The 14,570-nt window shown below is 41.4% G+C and overlaps 1 protein-coding gene across 1 annotated transcript in view; it reads left to right on the top strand.

Moving 5' to 3' along the window:
- Positions 1-14,570, top strand: part of ddx1 (DEAD (Asp-Glu-Ala-Asp) box helicase 1) — a 40,491-nt gene that overhangs the window by 12,557 nt on the left and 13,364 nt on the right. Inside the window, exons 13-18 of the mRNA XM_078213110.1 lie at positions 3,249-3,387; positions 4,540-4,600; positions 8,143-8,241; positions 9,519-9,608; positions 10,793-10,978; positions 11,277-11,328. Of these exons, the coding sequence (XP_078069236.1) occupies positions 3,249-3,387; positions 4,540-4,600; positions 8,143-8,241; positions 9,519-9,608; positions 10,793-10,978; positions 11,277-11,328 (627 nt within the window). The remainder of the gene's footprint in view (positions 1-3,248; positions 3,388-4,539; positions 4,601-8,142; positions 8,242-9,518; positions 9,609-10,792; positions 10,979-11,276; positions 11,329-14,570) is intronic.

Genomic DNA, 14,570 nt, shown 5'->3' with positions numbered 1-14,570 from the left:
GCACAGTAAGGAGTCTCACAACACCAGGTTAAAGTCCAACAGGTTTATTTGGTAGCACAAGCCACAAGCTTTCAGAGCACTGCCCCTTCATCAAGTGAGTGGGAATTATGTTCACAAACAGGGCATATATAGACACAAACTCAATTTACAAGATAATGGTTGGAATGCAAGTCTTTACAGGTAATCAAGTCTTAAAGGTACAGACAACGTGAGTGGAGACAGGGTTAAGCACAGGTTAAAGAGATGTGTATTGTCTCCAGCCAGGACAGTTAGTGAGATTTTGCAAGCCTAGGCAAGTCGTGGGGGTTACAGATAATGTGATATGAACCCAAGATCCTGCTTGAGGCTGTCCTCATGTGTGCGGAACTTGGCTATCAGTTTCCGCTCAGTGATTCTGCATTGTCATGTGTCGTGAAGGCCGTCTTGGAGAACGCTTGCCCGAAGATCAGAGGCTGAATGCCCATGACTGCTGAAATGTTCCCCAAGTGTCTATGTATGCCCTGTTTATGAACACAACTCCCACTCACCTGATGAAGGGGCAGTGCTCCGAAAGCTTGTGGCTTGTGCTACCAAATAAACCTGTTAGACTTTAACCTGGTGTTGTGAGACTTCTTATTGTGCTTCAGTCCAACGCCGGCATCTCCACATCATGACGTTACAAAGGGCAGTAAGGGAAAATTATACCTAGTTTGGGGGTTTAAGAGAAACTGAGTTGGGATTCAAAATTTGAGAAATATTGGCTATGATGATTTGATTTGATTTTAAATGAGGGATTTAAATTATGTCCAGTTGGGTTGGTTAATTGAAATGGATAAGGACAAATATAAAATATGTATGCGAGTAACTAAATTAGTTATTAAGAAGTATTTTTCTCAGAACCATTGTCCTGTGGGGAATAGGGGGAAGGGAGGAGGACACTTGAAGTTGCAGAGGAAGAAGTATGGGGAAGCTGTAAGCAGCAAGAATCCGAGTTACCTCAGTCTCCTGGAGATTGTCCGAGGTGATTTTGGGCTCCTGCTAAGCGCCCCGACCTCCGCATGTCCTCCGGCAGCAGATATCCGGTGCCGTCAGCTCGGCTGCATAATGCATGCATGCCCTCATTTTAATATAATTTAAATGCCATTAGCGGGCCCGGACTGAAATCTTACCCCTTCTGGTTAGGAGTATTTCACTCCAGTGGGGTTTAGTCAGCTCCCCACTTGTGGGAGGGCTGGCAGCCTGATCCCGTTGGAGTGAAGGGGGGGGAGGGGGGGGGTGAAATCGAGCCCCCCCCCTTTCCCCAAGAGGGTTGGGGGGGGGGGTGGTGTCCCCTGGACATTGCCACTTATGCAGTGCCAGCCAAAGGGCAAAGTGCCACTGCTGAGGGCCAGCCTGCTGGGGGAGTTGGGGCTGCCGTTGGGGTGGGGAGGAAGGTGTCGAGGCTTGCCTGGGCATGTGCGGGGGGCCAGCGATCGGGCCCTTGTGGGGGGGGGGGGTGCACAGCCGGATACGGGGGTCGCAGGGCTGGCTAGCAATCGGGAGGCCAGAAATCAGGTCACTGCACATTCGCCAATATCAGCGCATGCACTGTGGCCTGCTCAGTGCTCTGCTGCTGGCCCCTCCAGCTGGAATAGGCTCCTCCCCCCCCCCCCCCCCCCCCACACAGCTTTTTTGGACTGATTCGCGCTAGTGCACTCAGCAGCACACAGAGTGGGAGGTTTATTTTGAAACTGCTGCTGAAAAAAACGCATGATTTGCTCCCGTTTTTATGCAAATTCGACACTTAGAATCTTTTTGAGAGAATCGCCACCTCTGTTTTTGCTACAGATTGCCACCATTTGCAAATGTGTTGCTTTTATTTGCATTTAAGTTTTTGAAAAACTTTTTGAAGAGTTGCAATGCATTCACAAATAGAAATGCAACACCAGTTTCTATAGTTCATTCAATACAGTAAAATGTGCAAAGGTACTTGAAAGGAACATTAGCAAATAAAATTTAACACCATGTCATTTGCACAGGCCCATCCAACAAAAAGGTCAAAATGGTTAAGTATTAAGGAGCACTTTAAAGGAGTCAAAAGTAGCAGAAAGGTTTAGGGAGGGAATTCCAGAGCTGAGGAACAAGGCAACTGAAGGCACAGCCACTAATAAAGCAGGATTTACAATTGGGGATGTGGAGGAGTGCAGCGAAAAACAAGGGCTGGAGGAGTTACAGGGATTGTGTGTGTGTGGTGGTGGTGGGGGGGGGGGGGGGGGGGGGGGGGGGGTTGAGGCAGTAGTGATTTCAAAACCAGAATGAGTTTTAAAGTCAAGTGATTGCTGAACCTTGACCCATTGTAGGTCAGCAAGCACAGTGCTGGGTGAATGGGACTTGCTGTGAGTTAGGATAAAGGCAGCAAATTGTTGGGTGAGCTCAAGTTTATGGCAAATGGAGTGACTGAGAGAGTTACTGAAGGATATCCAAATGCTGATCAAAACAGTAGATTTTAAGAAACTTTTAAAGGGCAGTGACATAATGAGATGAATGGGTTTAGGCAGTGGGGCCAAGACTGCTGAAGGCTTTGCTACCGCTGATGAGGCAGAGCCAAGTTTGACAAGTGAGCAGGATTTCCTACAGCCTCAATAATACTTAAGAAATGGCGCGATCTTACCAGAATTTGTCAAAATGTCAGGGTCTGACTGAAAAATGGTGTGTTTCTCTCCCGAACTTCTGACACTGTCAAAAAAACGTGGGCCTGTTTCATACCATCATGTTGAGGGGGGAGCCTAAACACAGGGTCAAGCCTGGCTGTACTGAGATCAGGGCGCTATTTTTAAAGGATGTCCTGATCACACAAAGAAACCTTCCCCACCATGGAGGTCTCAGGAGCTCACCAATGGAGCGAGAAGCAGAGTGAAGTTTCAGATCAATAGTTTTTTTTATCAGAATTGTTAACCTCATTTCAGGACAGATTCCTGGACCCTTAAATTGAGGAATAATTCTGGATAAATTACCCTTTCATCATTTGTTGGCTTTAACATTCTGGGAATGTTGGTAAAGCTATCAACTAAGAGGTGCCAAACTAAATCTGGGGAGTTGGAATTTTTGGAAGTCCATAGGGAATTCTGAATCATGTATTTAGTGATGTTGCTTTTTTAATAACTGTGAATTTTGTAAGTAGCAGTTGTCAAGGATTAGGATGGTCGTACCTCAATTTATTCAAGAAATAGTTTTCATAATTCAGTGCTGGGAAGTTTATCGTTATTTCAGTAGTATTCATTCTTTTTCAGGTACTGCACAGGTGGCTCAAACTAAGAACTTACCAAATGCTCCAAAGGCACTCATTATTGAACCATCAAGGGAACTGGCTGAACAAACCCTTAATAACGTCAAGCAGTTCAAGAAAAATGTTACTGATCCCAAGCTAAGGTAGCTTTTCTTCCCACACTTGCTTCTCTTCTCCCCTCCCTCAACTTGCCCAATAAACAAATGTGCTGTTGTACTAACCATTCTTCACCTGCTATACACATCTTGGGTGAACACTCAATAAGGTCCTAAAAGGGACAGTCTGGTGAGTGATTCCATTTCACTTTAACATTCTGAAATTGTGAACTATTTAGTCTTGTAACTTCAGCAGCCGAAATCTGTTTCCTTCTGCAACTTTGTTTAGAGTTGCATTAACTTTGGGTGGAATTCTCGCAAAAAAAATTCTAAGTGTTGAATTTGCGGGAAAACTGGAGTAATTCGCGCTGGGTTTTTTTCAGCGAGAGTTCCCATAATCTCCCACACTCGGTGCAATGCAGAGGTCATCGGTGTGAATATCATTAGATTTCAGGGGGCAGGGCCTATTCCCAGCCAGGAGGCTGAAACCAATGCACAGAGGCCCTGAACTATCAGCCTCCCGTTTGCTGGCCAGCTTGGGACCCCTGCAATGCTGCACGTTTTCCAGGTATCTATCTTGCTTAGTAGTACAGGCATAATGGAAGCATACTAAGGACAAATCACCTTGTGTCTGGCAGTTGTACCTGCCCTTCTGAAGGTTCTCATTTACTACCCTGGGTACAGCTGTATAAATGCTATCAACCCTCCAGTGCTGCATTCTGCACATTCCTCATACCCGAACAGGCACCAGAGTGTGGTGACTAGGGATTTTTCACAGTAGCTCCATTGCAGTGTGAATGTAAGCCTATTTGTGACTAATAAATAAACTTAATATTGTGCAATGCCTTGAACAAATGCATCCCCACATAATGTCAATCATTTTGCAGCAGTGTTCATTGGCTAGTGATCAAGATTAAAATCCCTATTTTGTCTTTTTCCCACTCTCACTGCAAGATTTTCATTTTTTAACTGAAGAAATCTGGATTTGTGAGGACAAGGCCACTTGGACTATGATTTGATCTTCATAATCTTGTGTTTCTGAGGTGCTCAGACTCAATAGTGCAATAAATGCTAAGTTTGATAAATGTTTAGGTTAATTCACAACACTCCAAGGTAAATCTCAAGCACTTGACCATGTTGTAATCCTTGTTCGTTGTAGCAATGGTTCTATTTTTGAGATTTTTTTTGTTTTTTGTTTAGGGAGCTTCTGATTATTGGTGGTGTTTCTGCAAAAGATCAACTGGCTGTACTGGAACAAGGAGTAAGTTTTCCCTGTTACTCCTCAGGAAAATGTGCTCAGGATTGTGTTGATGCACAAGCACACATGTAATTTATTTGAAAATATCAGATGAATTAAGTAACCCAGAATAGATTATAGTATATGAGTTAAAAGATCACCCTAATTTCAGCTAAAACACATTCTGGTGCTGTTCCGTTCATCGTAATACCATACATTAGCTGTAGAATGCATTGTGATATCCTGGGTTTTGAAAGCTGCTTTATAAATACAAATAAGAAACCCCAAATTATTTTACTCCACGTACTATTTTCTTTAAAACCCTTTTTCCATAATGTTATATACTGCGTGTAATTTACTAATATAGAACATAGAAAAAACTACAGCACAAACAGGTCCTTCGGCCCACAAGTTGCGCCGGTCATGTCCCTCCCTACCTACCTAGGCGGCACGGTAGCACAGTAGTTAGCACTGCTGCTTCACAGCTCCAGGGTCCCGGGTTCGATTCCCGGCTCGGGTCACTGTCTGTGTGGAGTTTGCACATTCTCCTCGTGTCTGCGTGGGTTTCCTCCGGGTGCTCCGGTTTCCTCCCACAGTCCAAAGATGTGCGGGTTAGGTTGATTGGCCATGTTAAAATTGCCCCTTAGTGTCCTGGGATGCGTAGATTAGAGGGGTGAGCGGGTAAACTATGTAGGGATATGGGGGGAGGGCCTGGGTGGGATTGTGGTCGGTGCAGGCTCGATGGGCCGAATGGCCTCTTTCTGTACTGTAGGGTTTCTATGATTTTTTCTATTCTATGATATAGGCTTACCTATAACCTTCAATCCTATTGTGGTTAACCACACAATCCTGTGTGGTTATTATGACTTGGAGAAATGCTAATATTACTATTTTCAACAGGTAAATATTTTTAAATTACTGATATTTTCCACAGCCTACAATTCATGCAAATTTCATCCATCTCAAATGTGCTTTACTGGTTTTGCTTTTTCATATATTTGCATAATTTTCAGAAAGGGCCGAGTTAAAACCAACCTCCGATGAAAGAGTGTCCAAACCCGATAATGGATAGCTATTTGAGAAACCCTTTTTAACTTTTCCAGACGTTGTTGTAGATAAACCACACCACCAGCAACAATAAAAGCATCTTCTTTGCATCTTTTGCTTAAAACAAGTTAATCAAATGTCATTGGGGTAGGTGGGAATGAGAAATTTGAAACATTTACAGATAGTCGTGATCTTATTGAATGGTGGAGCAGCCCCGGGAGGCCGAATGGTTTACTTCGGTTTCTGTTTCATATGATTGTATCCATTTCATTCCTGATGCCATGCAATCTCCTTTTATTGTCTTGATCTTCACATTCATTCCCCCCCCCCCCCCTTTTGAATAATTTTCTAATTCCTTTCCCAATGCCATCCACTTCTGAACATATTCCTCAACTGCCAACTTTTCTCCCACCTAATTTGACCCCACAACTTGGAGATCTCACTATGAATTGTTCACCCCACCTTCAAATACTCAACTCCCCTGCTTCAGTATTTTGACTATCATAACTGAACCTTCTGTGTCCATCATACCATTTTAAGTGGAAGTTGTCCAAACTCAAGTATTATATATTCTATACGTAGTCCTCCGGCAATTGTCCAATTTTAAAACTACTCAGCTAGGCTTATGATTTTCTATCGCAAAAGGAACTGTTTGTAGTTCACAATCGAGTTAAAGAACTTTGTTTCCTTCAATTCATGTGACCTATCTGCAAATTTACATTATATACTGGCTTAATGCTAATCTGAAAAAGGTAAACTACTTGTCTATCCTGTGTGTAATTTCCTGGCTTAATGTTTTTGACATTGTTAAGCCTTGTTTCAATAACTTAGCCTAACATATAACTTAGTAAAGGCAATTTGTCAGTTGGATTGCCACTTGATATTTCCAATCTGATTCTATCCCATTCATACATTCTTTAAAAATAATAATTTGGTCGTACAGAACTTGAATATTACTTATAAAAGACATTCTGTCAAAGCTTTTTCATCTTGCACTGATTAAGACAATTCATAAGAATGCCAATGCAAGGGAAATAAATATGTACTGAGTGAGTTTAAGTGGATTCTGGTAGAGGTACTGCCATGGAGAATGCATCAGTTGATTGTGACTGATAGTTAACTGCCAAGCATTGTTTGAAATTTAAACCAGACAGCTTGATTCAGATTGAATATGGCATTTCCCTGAAGAATGGCTGTCACTTATTTTGTTCTAGCCGAAATAGGTGCAATGTGTGTCCTATGTTCTTTCTATCAGGGGCCCGTGTATTCATATATGTATCTAACGGTACTTGCAAATGTGTCACGCTGCGAGACCGATTGACAATCTTAAATTGGTTGTCAGCATAATTATTAATATACTGAGGATTATTTAGCAAATGTTATCCAATTGTGGAATCGTATTCAATGTTGGACACTTGAATTTTGTAAGCAATGGCTGGTTGGATGTAGTCTGCACCTTGCTAGTTGCAACAGCAGCTGGGGTATACTGTATGATAAGATCAACCAATCTTTTGGACTTGAGGCTTCCATGCCTAGCATCACATTAGCACTGAAATTCATACAGCATGGTACTCTTAGGCAGAATTTCTTTTTGGCTTGATGCAGCATCTTGTTAGTGGCGCATACCACATGTGTCACAATTGATGGTAGCATGAAACAGACAGCTTCACCTGTTGCTCAAATATTTGAGATATCTTGTCCTTCCAGGGTAGACTGGGCACTTTTTAGGGCCAAAAGCAATGCCCTTGGAGGTCCATTCATGAATTTGCGCGATATACAGTGTGAAAAGATCTGATCAGGATAATCATTATCCCACGGGATTTTTTGATGTGCCCTTTTTGTTTCGGCAATGTTCATATTCTGTCGACTGAAATCATGAATTAGCTGGAGTGCATAAACTTCCAAACTAAATTGAACAACTTTTGAATTTTATTAGTTTTAAAGAGTCTTACTCTAATTTTGGTGTTCAGTGAATCTTCCAAAAGCATTTTATTATGGCATTCGGCCATCATCATCAGTCACTCCTTCGTTTCAATTTTTGCCTCCTGCAAAAGAAATCAAAATTTGTCTCGAGATCTTTGAGATTCCTGAAACAATCCTGAAAGAATGCTTGTGATGTACAGTTTCCTCACTTTTTACCTTTTTTTTGTATGAGAGTGAAAATACATTTTTGCTTTTCACCTTTTTATCCAGAAAACGTTTGATCTCAAAAATGTAGCTTTATCGTGATTATATCTATCTTTTTATTAACATAAAACTTGCCCACAGACTAACCACGGATCTATTATTCAACAATGTGGTTCATTTGGATTCGTTATTTTGCAGCATTAATCTGTCTGCATCTCACTTCTCCAGAAGTGCTTTTCCTCAAAGGAGCATTTTCAACTGTCAGCAGTGCACCTTAAATTTTTTAAAATACTGAAGAAAAGTGTAGTTCAATCCTAAAACATTATTTTTGTTTCATGACTTAATGAATAGCATTAAATTGAGCATGATGAATGTTCTTATCTATTCCACAGGTGGATATTGTTGTTGGAACTCCTGGAAGAGTAGATGACCTTGTTTCAACAGGAAAACTGAATCTGTCCCAAGTTAGGTTCTTGGTGCTAGATGAAGCTGTAAGTGCTCATTTATCAGAACTGAAATGCCATTATTATCCTTATTAATCCCACACATTGAATAGCATTTGTGTTAGCTACAATGGTCTTTTTTCATATCTCTATATACCAGCTCTGTCTCCGAAAGACTTTTTGTTGCTTTTGATTCTACTGGCAAAGCTGGAAGCTATGTGATTCTGTCCTCCAATAGCTGAATAAGATAGACCTGTTGTTGGCAACTTGGGGCAGGTCCTGGAGCAGGGTCACAAGGAGGTCCTCCTCCTTCCCTGCCCCTCTCTGCGCTGGATGCATTACAACTTCTAATGTTCACACTTGGTGAGACAGCCTACGAGGGCTCATTGCTTCAAATGTCAAGTAAAAAAACCTGTACAGATTTTAAGCTAATTGCCTACTAACTCCACATAAGCCACACTTATAAATTTTATACCAGTATTTTCAGACACAATAGATCTACTCTGAATTTGCAAATACTTATGGACCCCCACCTCCCATACGTGCATACCATTTTAAAAATTAATAATAAAAATTTTAATATCTGATCATTTTGTTGAAAAGTAAAATCAGTGACTAACATGATTTATCAGATTAAATTGATTTATTTGATCAAAATTATTGTACTTTTAAAAATCTGTTCACACTTTTCATTTTGTAAAATTGTTTACAAATTCTGATGTTCCAACACTTTTTATACTGCTGCAGCATTTTCAGCTTTTGAGATTCGCTGACTGCCCTTTTTGCCTGTGCTGCTAGGATTCATGGCGACCCATGCCTTAAGGCAGACAAAATTCTTGCCACCATGATTGCAGCAGGTTCATGAAATGTATTCAGTGTAAGTGCTGAGCGGCACGCTGCATCCAGGCCAATATTTTGTTCAGCCTTCAGAAATACTTTTATTAAATGCAGCTTTTTTTTTTTAAGAAGTGTCTATATTACAGCCATCAATACTGGAAAGAGTTTAGACGTTTCTTCTATTGTCAATGAAATCTAATCATGCAACATCCTAATTTTAAGCAACCTCAGATGTTATGTTATTTTGTATTTTCAAGCAATGTTGCTGCACCTTTTTGTTTTTATGAAAGATTTAAAACTAGGCTTAATAAACACTATTCGTATAAATTTTCTTTACATAGCTAACAAAGAAATTGAAACAATGTGTTAAACATTTACAAAATTTGCACTAGTAGAAGGCACATATTTGAAAGCTGGAAGAATCTAACCTGCATGTTTTTTTTGGTGACTGAAATGGAATCATCTAACATGATTGTTTTCTTTTAAAGGATGGATTGCTCACTAGTGGCTACTCTGACTTCATTTCAAGAATGCATTCTCAGATCCCTCAAGTAACATCTGATGGCAAAAGGTTGCAGGTGTGAACTGTATTAAAAGACACAGTAAAGTTATTTTAACATCTCTACTCTTGTCAGAGAACCAACTGATATTTGAATATCCCACTTGGCTTCTCTTGATATTGCATATGATTTTAGTCATGTAGTGTAATTAGCTCTCTGGGAAATGCTCAGTCTCTATTTGTCCCATTGACTTCAATACACTGAACTTTTAATTTGGAAAAATACTTAATATATTCACCAGTTGCAAATTGTACATTTGACTCGTTACTTACAAGTTTTATTTGACTTTTTTCAAATAAAGAAGCATGAACGTGGGATATGAAAGGCTTCAAGAGTCAACCATAGTTTTTTTGAAAGGCACAGGAGTTAAAAACCCCTTTAGAAATGACTAAATTTGGAAGACATTCCACTGTGATTGGACATGGCCTCGACAAATCGTAGGTTTCCTGTTATATGGCATGATTTGCCTTTCAGTGAATCCACTCCAACTTCATTAATTGAATGTTAGTATTCACGGTACAGTGGCATAGTGGTTAGCATTACTGCCTCACAGTGCCAGGCACCCAGGTTCGATTTCTGGCTTGGGTCACTGTGCGGAGTCTGCGCATTCTCCCCGTATGTGCCTGGGTTTCCTCTGGGTGTTCCAGTTTCCTCCCACACATCCAAAAGATGTGCTCGTTGGGTACATTGGCCATGCTACATTTTCCCTCCATGTACCCAGAGTGTGGTGACTAGGATTTTCATAGTAACTTCATTGCAGTGTTAATGTAAGCCTATTGTGACAATTAAATAAATATTCTTTGATTTCTAAGCTGACAGAAATTACTAGAAAGGGATGTTTGGGAACATAATTGGAGAAGAACATTTCCTCAGGTTTTGAAACTGCCTTCTGAAAGAGTTCTTATACTGTCAGGACCGAGAGCAGCCTTTCAGATTTGTGACGCAAGCATTTGGTCAAGTTTCTGCAAAGCATTCTTTTCTGTTTTTTTATAAACTGTTAAAGACTCGGAATAGATATAGAATAAATCAACAAACAGGTTGTTCGCTACAGTAAATCAAACAGCCTGAGGCATTACCATGCAAAAGAATGTCCAGTGTGCATTTTTTCCTAAATTGAAATATTGACTACTAAAAATGAGGCTTTTTCCTTTTAAAAATTGCTGCACTCTAGATTTTATTGTGGTTTACTATGCTTTGTCTAGGTAATTGTTTGCTCTGCCACTCTGCATTCATTTGATGTTAAGAAGCTGTCGGAGAAGATCATGCATTTCCCAACCTGGGTAGATCTTAAGGGAGAGGATTCTGTTCCTGAGACCGTACATCATGTCGTTCTTCGAGTTAATCCAAAAACCGATCATAACTGGGAGAAACTTGGACGACACATTCGGGTAAAGAGGGTTGTACTACTTCTATTAACAAACTTGGGCACAATGCCTAAACAGAGAGAGCATGTTACTGCTATGCCAATGTTTGTGGGACTTTTCTATCAGAAGTACTGCTTTGTCTTCTTTTCCTAAGAATCTTAAAAATTCTTAAATGTTCCTTTGAAATTTTATGCTACAATAAGCTTTTGCCAACTGTTTCAAGGTGACCTTGTGTTCTTATTTCTTACTGTACGAATGCCTTAACCTGCATCAAACAAATTGATCATCAGAATGTCATTTTCTTTTTGTCTATCTTCCTCAGACAGATGAAGTTCATGCAAAAGATAACACAAGACCTGGTGCAAATACTGCAGGTGAGTGGCTTTGCACTTAGATGCCATACTTCCTATTGGTTTTCCTTATTAAAATCCAAATTTACACAATCTTCTAACAATTTTGTAATGTGGGTATTGAGACCTAAACAATTTAATTAATGGACAGCACTTGGAATGCGCTTCTAATTTAATTTTCTACATATCCATAAGCAAATTCAGTTTCCCCCAAAAAATCAAAGTTGCACCATTCTATGAGGTATCACGCATGCCCACGCTGTGTAATTTGTCACTTAAACTTTGATGTTGAAGGTCCTCACAAGTACCACCATCTGGTGTCCGCTATTTGTTTGAATTTGTGTTGCTTAGTTTTCTGACCAACTGCTGACATTTTCTGGGATGAGCGAGTAAATAGGATCTCTCTTTACCCCAGGGTAAACAGATGAAAGATTGAGACTGAAGAATGTATTCATACTAAAGGAGGATGTGAAATAATTATTAATTAGAAAAATAAATTACTTTTAAAAGAAGTTTGCAGAACTCTGAAGTGGACATTGGAAGTAGTTGGGTGGTCACAGAAGCAGAAGTAGGCCGGACGCGGGGTGACCTGGGAAGGAAGTTTTTATTTTTTTTTTTAAATAAAAGCTGCTTACCTGGCAGGGGGGGGGGAGCGTTGTCATTGTTCAACCGGAGTAAGGCTGAGAGGAGCGATTTGTGATACAGTAAAAAGGGTAAGGGAATAACTTTATTTTCATTACGTTATCGTGGGATTTCTCTTTTACGAGTTTAAGGGAAAAGCGGAAGTAGGCCGGGCGCGGGTGACGTGGGAAAAAGAAGAAACATTTATTAAGCGCGCGGGAGGTTTAAAAAGCAGGCCGCACTATCCAGCGGGCAGTGGAGTGAGCAGGGAGCAGAGTGAGCGCCGAAGGGCTTTGGCTCAACGGGCTTAGTCGGAAACAGGCGAGACAGGGTAGGTTTAGTACTTTGTTTATAAGTTTTTTTTCCTGTAAAAACTAAGCATATACAACAAGGATGGAGGGTCATGTGATGTGTTGTTTCTGCATGATGTGGGAGCTGGTGGACCCCACTGTGGTTCCCAGTGAGCATGTCTGCAGTAAGTATTGGTTGCTTGAGGAACTCTGGCTCCGGGTTGATGAGCTGGATTGTGAGCTCCAGACACTGCGACACATCAGGGAGGGGGAGAGTTACCTGGACGCTGTGTTTCAGGAGGCAGTCACACCCCTTAGAAAAACTACCTTGAATTCAGACAGTGGTCAGGGACAAGAGGGTGTGGCTGCAAGTGAGGCAGGTAGAGGGATCCAGGGAGTAGTGTTACCAGAGCCTCAGTCCCTGAACCTGTCCAACAGGTTCGAGATTCTTGCTACCTGTGTGGACGGGAACAGGGAATGCAGGGAGGATGAGCAAACTGACCACAGCACCGTGGTACAGGGAGCCGTTCAAGTGGGGGAAGAAAAAAGAAATGTAGTCATAATTGGGGATAGTATAGTTAGGGGCATTGACACTGTTCTCTGTGACCAGGATCGAGAATCCCGAAGGTTGTGTTGCCTGCCTGGTGCTCGGGTTCAGGATATCTCATCTGGGCTGCAGAGGAACTTGGAGTGGGAGGGTAAAGATCCAGTTGTCGTGGTCCACATAGGTGCCAACGATATAGGAAGAACAGGAACTGAGGTTCTGCTAAGGGAATATGAAAAGCTAGGATCTAAATTGAAAAGCAGAACAAAAAAGGTAATAATCTCTGGATTACTACCTGAGCCACGAGCGAATTGGCACAGGGTTAAGAAGATTAAGGAGGTAAATGCGTGGCTCAAAGATTGGTGTGGGAGGAAGGGGTTTGAAGTCATGGGACATTGGCACCAGTATTGGGGAAGATGGGACCTGAAACGACGGGATGGTCTTCATCTGAATCGTGCTGGGACCAGAGTCCTGGCGAATCGTATAACTAGGGCTGTAGATAGGGCTTTAAACTAAATAGTTGGGGGAGGGTTCAGTGGTATGGAGAATTAGAAAATCAAAGGTAAAGGAGAGGGTAGGAGTGCAGGTTAATGATGAGGACTTTCAATTAGTTAAAGGAGACGAGAGCTCAGGAGAAGTTAGTAAAGTTTCCAGACCACGTAATCGAACAGGGAGTATAGAAGATGGCAGGAACCTAACCTCAGACAGAGTAAAAAAGGTGACAAGTATGAGAAGGGAGGTGGTCAACACAGTGCAGGGAGTTGGTCTGGGGAAGAAAAACCAGTCTGTGATAGGAAGGGACAGAGCAGACAAACAAAGGAATGCACTAACAAATCGGGTCCAGGTAGGAAAGACTAACATAAAGACACTTTACCTGAATGCACGTAGCATTCGAAACAAAGTGAATGAGTTGACGGCACAAATTAGTACATATGGGTATGATCTAGTGGCCCTTACAGAAACGTGGTTGCAGGGTGACCAGGACTGGGAACTAAATATCCATGGGTATCAGACAATTCGGAAGGATAGACAGGAAGGAAAAGGAGGTGGGGTAGCTCTGTTAATTAAGGATAGCATCAGGGCGATTAGTGAGAGACGATATAGGCTCTAAGGAGCAAAATGTGGAATCAATGTGGGTGGAGATAAGGAATAGTAAGGGGAAAAAGTCACTGGTGGGTGTAGTCTATAGGCCCTCAAATAATAACTTCGAGGTGGGGCGGGCCATAAACAAACAAATAACAGATGCATGTAGAAATGGAATAGCAATAATCATGGAGGATTTTAACCTCCACATTGATTGGTCAACTCAAGTCGGACGCGGTGCACTTGAGGAAGAGTTCTTAGAATGCTGTCGCGATAGTTTCCTTGAACAGTATGTTACAGAACCTACGAGGGAGCAAGCTATCCTGGATCTGGTTCTGTGTATGAGGCAGGTAAAATAAATGATCTCCTTGTGAGGGATCCTCTTGGAATGAGTGATCACAATATGGTTGAATTTCTAATACAGATGGAGGGTAAGAAAGTAGGGTCCCAAACCAATGTCCTCTGCTTGAACAAGGGGGATTACAATAGGATGAGGGCAGAGTTGGCTAATGTAGACTGGGAGCACAGACTAATTGGTGGGACAGTTGAGAAACAGTGGAGGATTTTTAAGGAGATTTTTCTCAGTACTCAGGAAAAATATATTCCAGTGAAAAAGAAGGGATGTAAGAAAAGGGATAACCAGCCATGGATAACTAAGGAGATAAAGGAGAGTATCAAATTAAAAACCAATGCATACAGAGTAGCCAAGATTAATGGGGAATTAGAGG

This window comes from Mustelus asterias, chromosome 5 (assembly GCF_964213995.1).
Source record: "Mustelus asterias chromosome 5, sMusAst1.hap1.1, whole genome shotgun sequence".
In the NCBI taxonomy this organism is placed as follows: domain Eukaryota; kingdom Metazoa; phylum Chordata; class Chondrichthyes; order Carcharhiniformes; family Triakidae; genus Mustelus; species Mustelus asterias.
This window is presented reverse-complemented; position numbering and strand designations above follow the sequence as displayed.